This window comes from Accipiter gentilis, chromosome 16, assembly GCF_929443795.1.
Source record: "Accipiter gentilis chromosome 16, bAccGen1.1, whole genome shotgun sequence".
NCBI lineage: Eukaryota > Metazoa > Chordata > Aves > Accipitriformes > Accipitridae > Astur > Astur gentilis.
Window position 1 is genome coordinate 25,647,536 of NC_064895.1, and position 17,730 is coordinate 25,665,265.

At 38.5% G+C, this 17,730-nt stretch overlaps 1 protein-coding gene across 1 annotated transcript in view; it reads right to left on the reverse strand.

Moving 5' to 3' along the window:
• Positions 1 to 17,730, reverse strand: part of CDC5L (cell division cycle 5 like) — a 35,881-nt gene that overhangs the window by 12,059 nt on the left and 6,092 nt on the right. Inside the window, exons 6-14 of the mRNA XM_049819334.1 lie at positions 17,350 to 17,568; positions 16,036 to 16,180; positions 15,723 to 15,911; positions 14,108 to 14,256; positions 11,320 to 11,482; positions 9,747 to 9,911; positions 8,030 to 8,110; positions 7,426 to 7,671; positions 4,552 to 4,749 (exon numbers count right to left, since the gene is read on the reverse strand). Coding sequence (XP_049675291.1) covers positions 4,552 to 4,749; positions 7,426 to 7,671; positions 8,030 to 8,110; positions 9,747 to 9,911; positions 11,320 to 11,482; positions 14,108 to 14,256; positions 15,723 to 15,911; positions 16,036 to 16,180; positions 17,350 to 17,568 — 1,555 coding nt within the window. The remainder of the gene's footprint in view (positions 1 to 4,551; positions 4,750 to 7,425; positions 7,672 to 8,029; positions 8,111 to 9,746; positions 9,912 to 11,319; positions 11,483 to 14,107; positions 14,257 to 15,722; positions 15,912 to 16,035; positions 16,181 to 17,349; positions 17,569 to 17,730) is intronic.

The window sequence follows — 17,730 nt, forward strand, 5'->3', positions numbered from 1 at the left end:
AGAGAAACTAAAAAACAATCTCTAATAAACTAGTAAGTGATATACCTTGCAGCAGAGTATACCACAAAACTCTAGCTAAGCAGCTGGTTTTCAATGTAAATTAATTCAGAAGACTTTGAGCTGCAACCAAAAGCAAAAATGGACACTTCAGTCTGGTAAATTACCATCTTTGTGTATCTTGGTTATTGCAAAGAATGGATAATTTACTATGCTTTGCATATACAGTGTAACTAGAGCTTCCTCCCCTGTAGACCTTCAACAGTGTTTATAATTTAGCAGTCAACTGAAATGATGACATTAACTACCACAGTTTTCATAAAAATATTTGTATGTTGCAAGCCAACATTATGAACTGTCTTCAAAGGAAAAGTAATGTTGGCAGGAAGTTTCTGCATTACAAACTACAAAGGGAAGCAACTAGCTTGTTAAATAGATGCTTCTACCATCTCATTTCATCTGATAAGGTTCCTAGTTTAACATATATCTTAGGTAGGAATGCTTTTCTTTATAAACGTATTACTTGAAAGAAGGGAGTACAAGGCATTGCAGAGAACTGAAGCAGTTAATAAATGCAACTGTAAGCATCAGAAAACTCCCATTTCTAAAATTACTACCCCTGCAGTGTAGCCTAGCCTTGAACAAATATGCTAGACTTTTAGAAGCTACTGGAAAGATCAGAAAATTCCACCAGGATTCAAGCAAATCTAAACTGTACCACAGACACATAGGGAGGTCACAGGGATTCACCTGCATGCACCTGAAACTCCCTATCCGTAATGCAAAATAGTTCACATACTAATCTTGTAGCTCTCTTAAGCAACGTTGAAGTAGCACACTCGGAGTCCAAAACCATCAAAATAAAGGAGAAGTGAAAAGTACTACTAATACATAGCAGTACATTCCAATATTAAAACTATTGCTGAGTTGTGCATTACTGCTGATGATGCCTGGACAGGATATCTAGCCAAACAGAAGCTCTCCACAACTGCTCCACTTTGCCTCCTCAAGTTCATCAATAACAGCACAAATCTGTTTGTCATATCACCATCAATTTCAGAAAGATAAATGTCATGTCAACATATACAAGGCTGCCACCACTAAATCACCCAGGCAGTGAAAACAGGCCCATTAGGGAAAGACGACTGTTTGTCCACACCATCAATCCACCCAGTAATCTCTGAGCAATGAAGACAGCACTAGAAATAGCTGGCTTTTTTGCACAGGATCTGCAGGGTGTTAGCAGTCCCATATGGAAGTATTAGACAGTGATTACTCGATGTGCAGCTGTCTCCAACAAATATCACTAAACTCTCATGGTTTTTTCCTAATGATCTTAGTGCAATATGAAGGGGAAGAAGCAGCCCCAAAAGCTGACCAACATCAGTTTCTGTTGCTGGCAAACTCTATTTTACAGTTTCTACTCTTCTCTCAAAGGAAGTTAAGAGTACAAGCAAGTATCTTGGGGTATTGAAAGCTGAGCTAATATCCCTGCTTTTCATTAAGGTTGTCTGATACTTCCCATTAAAATATCTATTTCAATTGGTATTGCTTTCAGACAATTTTCCCTGGAAAAATATTAAAATGAAGGTGGGTTTTGCCATTGCTGAGAATGGGTTAGGAAAAAAAATAGTTGCTGTGTTTTTTCATTGTATTTTTTTTGTTCATTAAACTGCTAAGCTTTTTATTTATTATTTTAAAAATTATTCAGCTGGTGACCTATACTTAGAAAACTGTACGTGTATATCTTGGTTTTAAGAAGGGCCTTTTAAATAGGTCAGGCAACAGAGCTGCACTAAACTGCATTTTGCACACACTTGGGAGAGATTTTCAGCTCAAATTTAACTTTGCGAAGAGTCCACCTGCACTCAACAAACAGTGAGTTGTGAAAGGCAATGCTGTACCCTCACTGCACCTGCAGCTGTGGGGGCACAGCAAGCTCTGCTGGCCCTGGGTGCCTGACTGAATTGGGGTGTGTGGTATTTTGAACACATACACAAGCTTGCTCTCTCACTTTCCTGTAAGTGCAGGAATTAGCCTTGTCTAGCAGCGCTCCAAGCTCCCAGCTAACCTGAAGAAATGTAGCTACATTACCAAGACATAGAGTCTCATGATCACAGCAACTGATAGTAGACACAGCTAGCTGGATTTTGTTAACTGTCTTCCATGGAGTCCCATGCAAAGTTGGTAGCAAATGAAACCCAATTTTTCTTCTTGGCAAGACTTCCAGTTTGTATTTTGCTTCCTGGGTGACTGTCCTGTGACTACAGAGCAATGAAAACTTACAGAACAAACAAATACAGCAGGAGTTTGATGAACGGATGACTTGACCTTACTTTCTTTGCTTCAATATCCTTAATAAGCATACCACCACCAACTACTCATTTAAATATCGGGAAGAGATGAACAGAAATCAACAGCACAAGAAAGCCCACACAGAAGTAACCAATTTAGACTGCAAAAATAGTGCACAGCACAAAGGCACAGGGCCACACACTAAACAATAAAGAGAAAACAAAATATTCAATAGCTACTCATTAAGCAAGTACCATCCACCCCGTGCAGTAAATGAGTCTGTGGAAACACTAGGCTGTAATCATGAAATTAAAGACTGTCTCATAATGCATATGCATAAGCAAATTAAGGCTGCCAGAGTAAGGCTGTTTGTGCATTCCCTAACTTTTGACTGTTTGACTGTGCAACTTCAATAATGCACTTCTAATGTAGTTTTGGGCGTAAGATATTTAAATTTCAAAAGCATTTGTACACAAATTAGGTACAGCCCTCAGATTGCTGGCATGATGCCAGCCCAGCCCCTGCTGCCATGCAAGCTGGCTGCTGCTGTGCTCAGATACTGGTTTTGTGAAACCAGAGCAGAGCAGAGCGTGTGAGAGCGGGCAGCGTTGGGCAGGGCAATGGTGCTCTCTGCTGGGTGAGCAGCAGCACGGCAAGTGCTCTGGCATCAACGCTGAACCACTCGGCTACTGGGCTACGTGCAGGTGAACTGCTCCTGGCCCGAGCGGTTGACTAACAACTGTGGAGTCTATACCTGGATGACATTCTTGACTGACAGACCTTACAAAACACACGTTCACACTGTATTTCACGTGTATGAAGCAAGTGAAAATTCAGCCTCTCTTTCATGTTATTTCTGTGGTAGTAGCTGTTTGAGGAGGTTTACTTCTAGCAACAGTAGCTATGTTGATGTTAAATACAGAAGAACTTTTTTTAAAAGTTTCCTTTTACCATGGAAAAAAATAATCTGATGCCTGCATAATTTAAAGAGACTTTTAGGCTAAAGTGGTATTTTGGAAAACAGTTAATGACTTAGTGCAAGTCTGAACAAACACATGTGCTGTGGGAAGAAACCATTTAAAACCAGCTTACTTTTTATCATGAAAGCTTTATATTTTTGTGTTTTGTGTGGAGTGTTTGGGTGAAACTCTAGAGAGGGGACAGGGCAAGGGAAATTAGTGTCAAAGGGTTTGAATTTCCTTCTTCTACTTAGTGCACTGTATCTCAAATGATTTCCTCTCCACACACAACTCCCTCAATCCCAGGACACCCTACCAAATTGAAATGCGTCAGTGAGTTAAGGCCTGTGACTGTTGCATTTTGAATAAACCAATGCAAGCATGTTGACACTGGAGAATGCTGTACTCTACAGCTCAGCAGAAAAAGATGTAGTTTCAAGTTCTTGGTCCCTTAGTACCACTGCCCTGCCATAGTACTCAAACTGCACGCAGACAAATTGGTAAGACGTTGCTATCTGAACGCTGATGTTTTGTACTCGCAGAAAATATTAGTTACACAAATGCACAACAGCAAACTCAATATTTGAAATTAAAATGCATTCATAAGGAAGCCTGCTATTTCCTGGTAAAGTGGAACTGGATCACAAACATCCATTGCTCTCTTTTTTTGGAGGGAATCACTGGTACTGGCAGAGGATGCCAGTCTAGCAAGAATTCAGGACTATCCGGACCTTCATGTATGTTAACGGTCAGTCAGAAACCAAAGCTTAAGTTGGAAAGGGAACTTGAGAGGAGTTTTGGGACAAAGACATTGTTTTTAAGCATCCTCCTCTGAAGTATCTAATACTGGCTGCTATCAGGGACAAAGTGCAAAACTACAAAGATGAGGTATCTGATCCGCTAACAGCGGAGAATGAGAAAACAGGAAAAAATCCACATGGAATTAGGAAAGAGCAGAACCTGACCTTCTCTCCAGTTGAGAATAAAGTGGGCGAGATAGGCAGTGTTACAGCTAATACTGCAAAGAGAAACTGTGTGTGGGAATACTCTACGGATATTTTAAGAAAATGAGGAGGATGAGAGAAGGCGATTTAAACACCTCAGGAACATCTATGAACTCCCCAGGTGAATTCCTCAACAACCTGTCCAAAGGAGTCCCACCAAAAGACCTGAATGCTTTATAAAATAACCTGTAACTCTTACACAGAAAAAAACCAAAACACATGAGGAGACACTAAAAAAAAAAAAAAAAAAAAAAAAAAAAAAGCAGGTGCAAAAAGCAGAAAAAAGTGACACTGACCTCAAGCCTCTTTTCAAGTGACTCTATCCTGTCTTTTTTGCTGGCCAGGTTAGCTCTTGTGTAGCGGCTCTGTCCAGGCAGGTATAACACTTGGCTGTAACATTCTTCCCACACCTGGTTATAAGCTTCACTTGAGAGCTCTCCATGCCCCATTCCTTGCTTTACCACTTCCATCTCTTGTGCCAGTAGATCCTGTGCCTGTTGGAAATGATGAGAAATAAATTGCAGTTACAACACACAGGATACAAGAAAATTCCTCTTCTTTTCAATCCTTCAGTGTGCAATTCATGGGGGCGGTTTCTCTTTTCATACTAAAAGCTCACCATCAGGTTAAGCTAACTATGAAATCTAACACAGATGCTGTGGATTATAAATGAAACCCAGGCTAGAAGGCTACTCACAGAGCAACTATCCCTCATTTTATATAATTTGGCCAAACCTGACATCACTCTTCTGTAGCTAATGAAAGCTGTGGCACAGCTAGATACTTCATCTTGCTGCAGAAGAAGAGATAAAAGCAAGGACCTTGAGGGGAGGGAGTACTGTACAGACAGAAGCAGCTGTTCTATGAAACAAAAATCACTTTTCATTTCCTTTTGCTTGCCCTTCTCCACACAACCTAGAAAGTCAACTCTAAATGTTAACGGGTGAGCGGTATAAGCTCCATTGCAGGAAATACAACTCTGACTTTAACTAACACACATTGTGTTGCTAGAGAACTACTAGTGAGATAGGAACATTCTGCCGTTTCCAGTTTAGTTTCCAAAGTAGCTTACAGTGAACTGAAAAGATTCGTGTTGTTCTCACAACTCTTAATATTTTTGACAAAGAGCCTGGCCCACAAAACTTCATAGGCACCCGAGTCCTTCCAATTTTATTTGTAACTAAAATATCTTTGCCAATCAGGACTTCATTGGTTTTAAGCACCTATCCTCTCTTTCAACAGGATTTATATGTGCACCAGAAATTTCCATATCAGCAAACAGACATATATTTTATAATAGCGTATTGCCCAGGAAGTAATTCAGCTATCACTAGATTAGATGATTCCAGCGATACCAAGGAAAGGAAAATTAATTACTTGTACTCGATGGTCAAGACAGATAAAATAGGAGTACTCTAACCACACCTGACAAAGCCAACTCTTATAAAGGTTCACTTTCAATTAGCCTCTATTTGTACACTGTGAGGAACTACTTAGGGCTATTCAGTTGTGGCACCAAAACAGTTCCACAGCTTTAAGAGCTCAGCATACTATGCTTAGCACCATTGCTAATCCTTCCCAAAAGACCACTACACATCAGGAAAAGAAAGGAGCATTTTTATGAAGGGATTTTAGTAGGAAGGTGTTCTAAAAGCAAATGAAGACATAAAGGAAAATAAACAAGCCCCAGATGAGAGTGCAGAGATAGGAAAACTTCTTGGTTTGAATTTGATTTTAGACAAAGAGGGAATATTATGCTGAATATTAGAGAGCAAGCAGGAACAAGGATGCAAAAAACTTCTGCCCATCATTTAGGAAACAAAAGTTCCAGGGACTCTGAAGAAAGTTTCCACACAAAAACTACTAGACTGTGTAATAGTCTCTAAGGGAAGTGATAGAAAAACTAATTCTCATTGCACTTCAAAACAACCAGAGAAAGCACTCAGTGTTCCTAAGGGAACAATCTGACACTGGCAGGGCAGTGAAATTCATGATCTAACTATATTTTCCATCTTTAACTTTTCCTGCTCAGAAATCTTCAAGTATAATTTTTCATTTAACAGCAAATTGGAAGTACATACTGTTCAGTGTTTCTCATTTTAGGCTCTTGATTCATTGGTCAGATATGGTCAAGGAGATGGATTTAAAATCTGCTTGTATATCTTCAGAGTCATTTTAAAGTAGTAGGGGATTTAGGTGTACAGATAGCACAGCTATTGTCAGAATGAAAGTCTTGGATAGCAGGAGTCTGCATAAAAGAGATGACTTGGTGGCACATGATTTTGTCCTTTTCACTCATTTTTATTCCTGTAAGCATTTGGTCAAAGGTTACTGGCACAACTTCACAGGTGAAACTCTTTGAAGAGCTAACCACAGCACTGTGTGTCTGAACTGTCTATCTGTCACTTGGCAGCAAAAGGCAACATCTGTAGCTGCTTAAATAAATGAACAACCTGAACCGGAACCCTTGGTACAGGACTGCTATTTAACTTGGGATTACAATGCAAAACAGGATGGAGTGCCCAGACAGCCTACTCATTTCATCCAGCAACAACCTATTCTGCCTATTCAGTGCTTTTTAAGCAGGTATGCTTTAAGATCAGTTGCCATAGCCCAGCAGTCTCTGCACTAGCACAGCTCTGTTGGATCAAGCTTGACAAGCATAATTAAACAACTTGATTTACTGCTCCAAGTTACAAGCTGGCTACCGCTGTCATATTTAGTCTGCACTGCTATGAAAAAAATGCTTAGTAATTCTGGATTAAAAAACTACACAGGCAGCAGAAGGTGGTATCACACCTAGTTAAAGTCTCAATAATTTAACATCAATTTGCAGAAACAGCAGAGTAGAATTTGGTAACTGCTGGGGTATTATAGCTCCCACCTTTACTTAAAATGATAAATAATCACACCACATTCAAAATTGAATCCAAAAGACAATGTCTCTGGACAAATACAGCATCCTCATCATTCTGCTGAGTGCCTAGATTAACATTAGCTCACAGGAAAGAGAATGTGCACTTAAATTATCCTTACAGGTCTTCATACAACCCTCTGGAGATCTCCCAAGCAAAGTCTGTGCAGGCTTGAATCTACCTGTTTTGCAAGATTACAGGACCATGACACAGAGAGATGTTAGGTCACTTCTAATTAGGCCACACAATTCTCACCTTCTTGAGATCCTCTTTGGAGAACTTCTCATAAGGATTTTGTTCCAAGTAAGCCATATGTTCTGCATTGTTGCTTCCAAATCCTGGGCCCTTCCCCTTCTTACCACTAGGTTGTTCTCCAAATGGGTGGTGTAAAAGATCAAAATGAAGCATAGTAATCATCTCTTTCTTTATTAGCTCTTCACTTTTCTGCAAGTCTGTTAGAGGTGGTTCCACATTTAAGGGTCTCAGTATTGTTTCATTAACCTGCCCAGGAATAAAAAAAAAAGTTCATAACAATCATATACACCAAAGATCACATTAAATTCATATACCTCCACCTGAGTATGAATTTTATATATCAGCTAAACCATACAGAACAGGTGCCAAAATCCCTTGCGGTGCGACACACATACAGCAACCTGAACACCTAACTGTGCTTTCATTTGTGCATATGAAATACCTCATAAAAATTTCCCTGTGAAAGTTTCCCATAGCGCTAAAATCAGCACACAAATAAAGATTTCATTCTCTCATGATCTACTTAGACTGTTTTCCTCCTATAATGGTTAAAACCTTTATTTCTGTTTTTTTTCCCTTAAAAGCGAATTTTGTTTCTACTTACTTCTGAGGGCCGTGGCAGATTCTTCTGAACAGCTTTGTGCATTCTCTTCAGTTCCTTTGCACGCTCTGCATCTCGGAGAGCCTAGGAAAACAAGCTAAGTGTTACTCCAGCTACTGTAATACAATCAGATGCTTCCTAGAAATGTATGACATGAAAACTAATTGATAACTGCAGCAAAGATTCCTTAAAGACTTCATGTTATGAAGCCAGAGACAAATAAAGTGATGACATCATAATTTACTGTCTCCAAAATAAATGGGAAGAGCACAGCAGACTAGCTCCAAGAGGAGAGATCCTAAAAAGTCATTTCCAGTCATTAAATTCTCCTTCAGCTTTAACACCAGCAGACTTCGTTCTTTACAAATTCTTCCACATCAGGTTTGACAACCGCTCTAACTCTCCAGACATGAAATCTAGCAGGAAAAGAAAAACTCTTAAATTTGCAGCCAAGACTCTATTTGTCCTCTTCAATAACATAAAAGTAACTGCTTCACTAAAACAATACTTGTGAAAGTGTAAACACGAGATTTCTCCTTACACTCCACTTCCAGGCAATAAGTAACATGATAAGGCACTGCTGTCTAAAACTTCAGAAACAATGACCAAGATCTTCATGTTCTAATCCCAGCCATGTCACACCCTTATTTGAAAGGCAGGATGCTACTCTCTTGTATGATATTACAACTCAAATTCTTTTATCTGTTCCACACATATAAATTATTGGTATTTATTCAGACTTTTTATTAGGGTGAGCATGCACAAGATATGCATATATATGTATATAATGTGTTCCTCTCCAAACAGGACATGCTAGGAATCAAATTCTGGGAAATGCTTATAGTATTAGAAGACATCAGAGCATAGGATTTTTCAAAATATTCTGTTCACCTGTCAAAGCACAGTCATTGGCAAAAACCCCTCTGAACTCAAAACCCCACTTATTTGAAGGTATATAACAAAAACAGATTTGCATCACAAAAATTAGGGTAAGCATTAAAAGGAAAAGAGACTCTTCTTATAAACAGAAAAACGTAAAGTGTCTCTAATTACTGGCCAGTACAGCTATTTAACCAGCAGAATTTTTGCTGGCACTTTATCCAGCCTTCCTTGATTCTGAAGCAACACAAAACAAAAGAACAGGGACCCATTCACAACCTGGCTGTCTGGGTAATCCTGTGGTACAAGTCATACAAAAGGGACCAACTCACTGCATGGCAGATTTCTATCTGTGTGCTATCAGTCTGCCTGAATTTGTATACAACTGTCTTACAGTTCAAACAGTAATTTTTAACAAGAGACTTGAGAGAATAACCTGAAACTGGGGTAAAAAAAAAAGAAGAAAACAACCAAACAAAACCCCACAAGTCTCACATCCTTAATATCAAGTACATACCTCTGTAGAAAAATGCTTTCAATTATATTTTCATTTTTGGGAGGACAAATGCAGGAGGTAGGACAAACACACTCTTAAGAGAATTCATCATAGAAAATGACATGTGATACATAACATTAACAAATTAAGAAAAGAATTCTGAGGGAAAACTTATTTAGCCTGTGTGTGTATACTCTGATGGCAGCAAAGAAAACAGGTACATTTTACTTTGTTATCCTGTAGAAGCTTTACCACTTCCACTAAACAGGTATGAAACTATGGGAACCATACAAGGAACACACTTTATTTTAAACAAAAGGCACTATCGGCATCACACACACCTACCTGCTTGCGGGCATCTATATCAGCAGTATCTTCTACAAAGGCTTCATCTACTTCGTGTTCCTCAAGTTCTTTTTCTGCATTTTCAGGTAAAACAATCTCAAAGTCATTCTTTGGAGCAGGAAGGGCCATGAGTCCAAGGCGCAGGTGTTCACGAGACTCTCTCTCCTGTTTAGGTAACAGTAAGATATAATGCTTCTGGATTCATGCACTAAGTTCCATTCATCTACATTAACAGACATAAACAATACACAACTAATATCATCTGGCCATCTTAGTCTGCTACAAAGCCAAGAGAAACAAAGTCTGACAAAAGAGGCATGTTACTAACCCAGGCTGGCCTACAGACCACCACCCAAATTTATGCGCTATTAAGGACAGAAACTAAAAAAAACCCAACAGACAGCTTTCTTAAAGATAGCTAATGAAGTCATCAAACAGGTTGAAATACACTCAAGTAGAACAACAGCATGGCACCTTTGCATCCCAGTAGTTTCAGTACAACAGCAGAGACTCACATAACTACCTTTCAAGAAATTGAAAATAATGTGAAAATGCGTCCACACTAATGATGGACACAGGGGTATTTGCAAACCTAATAGGAACTTTTCTCCTTGCAGTTGCTCACAAATCTGGGGATTGTGGCACAGTACGAAAATCAGACAAACAGCACCAGATCTGGAAACCAGTGGAGTCCAGCAGGAAATTGAAGCCCCAGTTTTCCTTCTAGCAGCAAAAAACCTTTTTACTATAAAAAGGCTAAGATAGAACCAAAGTAAGTATAAGGACATCAAATAAACCTTGTCCTTTAAGCTAAGAGAAAATCTGAAATTCTGAACTTGAAGAGTTATTTTTGTGAGAAGAACATGCCAGAAACTTGAAGTGGATATCCTTCACTAGCCCCAAAAGAAACAGCCCTGGTGGGAGATATCCAAAGCTGCAATTAAGGCTGCAGAATCAGCCACATAAAAGGAGTTCCCAAGGTGCTACCTATTAGGTATATGCCCTTTTATACCATGTCTAATTGGCAGGGTACATCTGGCTGAATCTCCAAGAATGGAAACATCTGTTGTCAAAGGCGATGAAAGAATCTGGATGGGACTCAGATTACTGGATATCTCAAAAGCAAGTGCTCCTAATGGCAAAAATTAAACTCCTTTAGCTCAATGTTGTCAACACGACAGACTGATGAAAAGGTCCTGCAGGTAAATCGGGAAGCCAAGATGACGAGGGATTTGAGGGCTGCACAGGATTGCAAGAAAAATGAATCTTTGCTCCAGATATATTTCCTGCTCAGCTTCAAAGATACAAGCAGGACTGAAACTTAACTATGTCTTCTTTGACAAACAGCTTTAGAGTGCTTTTACTGAGCACAATGAAAGCCAGTCTAAGTGGCAAGATTTCTGTTCTTTCAAATAAAGATTTGCTTTTATCAGGTGATGAGTACAGACCTGTAGACAAGTGGTAGAAATAACACTTGATTTTATTGTAAAACAAAATTCCGTTCAGGAGATGAGAACTAAAGATCCTGAAAATTAATAAGAGCACTAGTTTCCACTTCTTAAGTACTTCTTACCATTTGTTTTGCATAAGATGGGTCACTGTAATCTGCCATTCCCTCTTCTGGGTTGATGTTCAATTTATCACGCAGCGGGGTTCTACCAGGAGTTGTACCAACCACAGGTTTAGGAGTTAGTCCTCCACGAGGAGTTAAGCCTTCTGGTCCATGAGAAGGTGTTCTAGAGAAAGTGCAGATACGGTAATATTTCTTTTTTCCCTAAAGAGCTCTACTTACAAAAGTCAGAACGCTGCAAAAACTTACATAAATACTGTTAATAAATTCAATCTAGATTTTCTTCCTGGGAGTCAGTGAAACTATAATATGCAATTAGAAGAATCAAAAAAATAAATTGTTTAAACCTGTCAAGGTGTAACCAAGGACCTGTCAAGCTGAAATCTAGGCACATCATTATGTTAAGAGAAGTTTCAGGAGCTACATCAACACAAACTCCCACTGCTACTTTTGAGAGAAGAGATTATCCAGTCACCAGGCACTATTCTGGGATACAGTCATCAGGATTTAATTGCAAGCTTTGATTTCCCTACCACCTGTGGCAAGTCATTCACTCTGAATTCATCTGGCTTAACAGCTGTCCCATCTTACAATTGAATGAATCACTCTGAAGATGCCTCTTTGCTTTCACTGATTATTGAAGGCGTAATTACATTACAATAATTACTTTTAAGCACTTAAGATTAGGCAAAACAGATTAAGTTTTAAGATTCTGTGGGCCTCAGTTGTTTTTCCTCTAGGCTGGGAAGAAATATCGTTCTCTATCCCAATAACCTACTACATGAAAGGCATGCAGACATTGTCTTGGATATAGTCACAAGTTTTCTGTTGCCAACTTATAATGAGGTTTCACATAGTGATGATAATAATAGAAAACTGTTAAGACATTGTTAAGTGTCTTGAAGAAAGGGGAAAAAGAAAGGAAAGAAAGGGAAAAGCTTTTAGGAAAAAGCCTACATTATGGTACTCATGTATGCTTACGTAAATATTTTCAGACAGTAATAACAAGTTATGTGCTGTAGACAATAACCCTGGCAGAGACAGACTGGACAAGATGATTAAATACATCATTTCCACTACTAGTTACTCTAATTCTGTAGTGTCAGTAAGATGACATAGTGGTGGACAAACACAACTGTATATAAGGCCTGATGCATGCTACTAGCCCTCTTTTAAAGGGATACAACAGTGTCTTATTTACTGGGTATGTCTGTGAGAGGCAAGTGATACTTTCCTCTTGCTTGAGGTTGTGCATGGATTTTTATGAACTTGCATTTAGGACAACAAATACAAGCAAAATTAAACACCCGCAAAAAACCTAGAAAAATTAATTTTTATGTTTTCAAATGAATGTTTCATAGGATATATTTACTTTGTTGATTACTAGCAGAATTAGATGTTTCTTCTGGAAACTCAGCATAAAATTTCCAAGTAAGCGTGTTGATTTTTTCTAGTTGTCTCAGTTCCATGCAGCATTTAAAACCCTATTACAATTTTCAACTTAATACCTTTTAATAAAATTCTTATAACTAGGATGTGGAAAAAAACCCAACAAAACAAAACAAAAAACCTAATGCAAGGCAACAACCTCCATAAAAATCTTACAAATTTCATACTATCATAGGGTAAAAAAGGTGTACTAAATTTAAATACTTGCTCTTTTGGTCTATATAAGATGATGGCTCTGCTTCACTGCTCTGCCTCCTTAAAAAGTTATGGCTTCCCTTTGTTTTATTTTTAACCACTTAATGGATTTTTTTTTCTCTCTGCTCAAGGTCTTACATTTTCACACTGATACAGCATTTCTGCATGCAAGCCAATAGGTACCATATTTAAATGTGCAAATCTGAACTTCAGAAGTTAAAAAAACACCACCACCACCAAAAAATAAAACCCGAACAAACAACAAAAATTAGTATGTCCTTACATTTTTTAATATAAAATAACGCAAGTGAACAGCCAGATCACTCCAGGCCAAACTCTACATTCATTCTGCACCGCACTGACGCCAATAGATCTCCAGAAAAGGATTCGTTTATGTAGAACCAATTAAAAGAGCAGGGCTTTTGCGCACAGCTTTTAAACAACAAAATAAAGCTGCTTTTGACAAGCTGCCATAAAGGTCCCTTTTATTGCATTCTCCACTTTTCCTACTAGCATGATACAAGTAAAATTAGAACCTAAGTTGAAAAAATTGACAGACAAAATGTACCAAGTAATATTTTCTAGCTGTATGGTATTTGGCATTTGTGGGATATATATTTATTCAGGACTCACTGTAAGAGTTAAACCAGCAATTCCATACTATTTAGATTGGCAATATAAGAAATATTTTATTTTGGATATATACAGCTTATAAAATATTTACTCCAGCTTTTCAGAAATTCAGTGGGGGTTTGGCTAAGGAACCTCCCACACCTTTGACTCAGAGGTAATACTTTGGAAAGGCTAGGATCCACATACAGAATGACACTCCATCTTACTATTTATACTGCTGTATTACTTCAGTATAATTTATATTGCTCCAGACCACAGAAGACCTCATTATGGACCAAAACTCCAGTGAGTTATACACTGTACACGTATAGATGAAGATGGCATGGCTGAGCTTGTCAAAGACACAGAGAATGAGAAAGCTGTACAAGAGGGCTTGAAATAAAAGCAAGTTAAAATTTGTTTTGAAGCACTGATGATAACCTACTATTTCACATGTTGCAATCCACTCCCTCCACCCATCTCCACTAGATACATGCCCAGCCAAGTACCCATGAGAAAAAAGAGTCTGCTTTACCTGAAGGGTGTGGAAAGCACAGTATTTGGAGTCTGAACAACCTGTTTCTGTGGTGTTACCCCTGAAAAGTCACTTTCATGCAAGGGAGTGTTAAGACCTCCTTTCAGGGGGGTATCCACATTTGTGAGGGCCATCAAATTCTGGGCTTCCTGTATAAGAGGCAACACATGCAGTACGTCACCAAGACTTTCACAGCCACACTCTACTATACATGTTTAACAGATTCAGTAACAGTAAGAACAGCTCAAGAGTTATTTGAATATCAATCAGTTTGCGGAAAATGTTTAACACTTAATTTTTAACACCCATACACTAGTATTTACAAACCCTACCGTTCCACTGAAAGGGATCATTTCCTTGAAATCTTCATATCCAGTAAAACATATTATAAATTGGAGTTGCAAAAATGAGTGGGTTACTTAATGTTTTGAATTCCTTCAGTTTGCTAGACTCCATAAACCTCCAAGATTTATTAGTGACTGAATACTCAAGTGATCCTAAGGATCCTCATTTTCAGAGGGAACAACACACTTGCACTCTGAAATCCCACATGAATGAAGCTTATCCAAATTGCACTTCAAAATGAATGTTCCAAAAGAGATGGTTGCTATTCAGATTTTTGGTCCATGACTCAATTGGGGCTTTTATGAATAGCCTTCTATTTTTTATTTTTCCTTTTTACAACAAAGAATTAAGGCACTCTGAAAATGAGCTAATGAACTACTGCATGTAGCAATTATCTTCACAGAAGACTACTAATCCATCTACAGAACTGTGTATATTCATCATACTATGACATATGTGATGTCAGAGTACTCCATTTGAAGGTGAATGTGACCGTCCCTGCAAACACTGCACAGAGACTTAGGTCACAATCTGTAGAGTCAGGAACTTTTTCTTTTCTCCTATCATGAAACTGTTGAAATACAGCTCACTATCAACACAGCGGGGGTTTTTTTGTTTTGTTTTGGGGTGGGGTTTTGTTTGTTTTACACACTAGCTGCACTGATTACATTCAGGCATTTCCTCACACTCAACAAAACATTACCCAACACCACCAGTTTTTGAAAGAACCCAGACATTTACACAGTCAGTGTAACACAGCTGCAATTCAGAGGTTGCAAAGGTTAAGTTTTTTAACAATCTTTGTCTTAAGTGGTTTTAAGCCAATAAAGAACTTGGAAAATACTCTTGCATTATTGCAGTTAATTACTTCTTGTTTTCTGAAATAAAAGCTGAACAGCAAAACTAAGTAGGCAACACATAAAAGACATTGTTTTAAGGACATGAACACCACATACGTCTTTGATGCTGAGAGGTACCCAAGACAAGGAGAAATTATAAAAGACACCAGGAGAATGGTTAATGCTAAAAGTTGCACACAATATATAATAATAATAAAAAAAAAGTAGCATAGCGTTCTGAAGCATGTTGACAACTGATCAGATAGAAATGGATCTGCTTCTATGCCTTTCAGTACATCCTGGAGATCATGCGTCAGTTAAAGTCCCAGTACCACACATAATCTAAGGAATGTTTCTATGGTGCTTACACCTTCTATTCAGTTGACCACTGCACTAGAACTAAAAGCCCATTCTGTACATTTATACTCTACCTGCAGGATCCTGTCTTGTGCAGCCGGAGTTTTGGGAGTCCTTAGTGCTATGCTGTTGTTGGTCACATTATATTCAGACAGAAGAGTGCTGGAAGCTGAGTTTGTAATTCCAGATTCCTCAGCAGTCTGGCGTGCAATCTCACTTGCCTGGCCTACTTTTACAACTTCTTCAAGTTCTGTGTCAGATATCTTTAAAAGAGAAAATTCCATGGCATAGTGAGATAAAATACAACCACGAGATTCACTTGATAAAACAGAAATCATTGATTGGCATTGGCCTTACAAGTTGCTTATTGATCAATGAACAGCTTACCTGAGGAGCTGGAAGCACTAGTTTACTTCTTTTTTTGGTAAATTCTGACACGCCACTGGTCTGTAGAATAGCTGAAGGCAAGTCTGACTCTTTTTTCCGTTTCATATGTTGTTTGTCTTTTTTGCGCTCTCTTCCCTCCCTTTCACTGTCATTATGGATAAGAGAATCATTTTAGAACATTCAGAACATCTACAAAGTAAAACAAACAAGCAAAAAGCCCGCGCCCTAATCAAAAGTTGGATATGCTGAAATAAGACATATTGCAGGAAGAGTGAACCACCTTGTGGTGCAGATGTTAAGTGATGAGATATGGTCTGCAGATCTTGCAGCAGAACCTAGAACAAAGCAGTGTAATGCTTCTAAACTGTGGAATTACACAACAGGTGGTTGCTTCAGCTACAATCAACAGGGTCACTGGAACAAGAAGAAAATATCAGTCCAAGAATTCAGATAGCAACAATCAGAGGATGTGAACAGTCCCTTTTTCTCCAGCAGCTGCTAAGGGAAGACAAACAACTTCTGTAGGATATGGGAAGCAATTTCTCTTCAGCATTTATTAAAATGGTATTTTCTTCAAACAGCAATGGAGTCAGCCTGTGAAATCACAAGCTTCAGTTTGAAGCTCCTGACAGACCCTCTGAACTAACAGCCATACAGAAAGAATCAATTAGATCACAAGCTAATAAAGCAAATCTTATGTAGTACCGGACCTACTCTCTCAGTGAAAAGCAGTTGGCAGAAGTAGTGGGAAATGCAATAGTACAATTAAATACGTACCATACTGCTCATGATGAAGATGGGCATTTAATTTCTCACCTGCATGTTTTGGGATTTTTTCGGGGGAGGGAAAGAAATCAATCATTTAAGGAAATTCTACTTAAGAACAATTCCATCAAAAGTAATACAACAACAAGTAAAATCTACTCCTGTAAGCAAAGGACTGCAAATACACAAGCAAATCTACTGCTAAAAGAAAATGTACCTCAAAAAAAATAAGATTTCAATTTAAAGAGCAAGAATGTGCATGAGGAACTTTATTCTCATGGAAAAGAGGTCAACTAGACCTTTTAGAAACATAAAAAATACAGGAGACTGAAAAGGCAGAAGCAACCTGCACTAGTATCTGTTCCATGGAAAATACAACTCCTGCCCTGTCAGGAGTTGTATATATGTATATATATGTATATATGTATATATAATGCCTCCAACTCCTGTCATTATATTTCAGACATTTCCAGGACTTAACACTTAGATACATATATGTTGGTTTTTTTTCAAATATACTGTTCCCTCCTTAGTATAACACACACTTACGATCTTAATTCTCCATCCAGGTCTTGCTGACGTAGCTTCCTGAAATCTGCATCCAGGGACTGGTAGTTTTCCTCTGATGTATCATAAAAACCAGGGGCAGGCTTCTTTTCAAATGGGATTTCTGCATTATAATCCACACCTCTCTTCTTTTTTCTTTTCTTCTGGATCTCAATTCCAGCAGCCCGAAGTTCTCGTCTTTTCTGGAGAGCAGCAAGCCGTCTAAGGAAAAGGTAAAACTATGTGATTTAAAGTGCATACCTACAGGTGGTTCCTGTATCCTAAGATCTGGTACTACTTTTTTCAGTTGCTGCTGTGGCATCTATACAAGAATGAAGGTCTTGTCACAAATGACTAACAAAAAGTCCGATTCTGCAATGACTT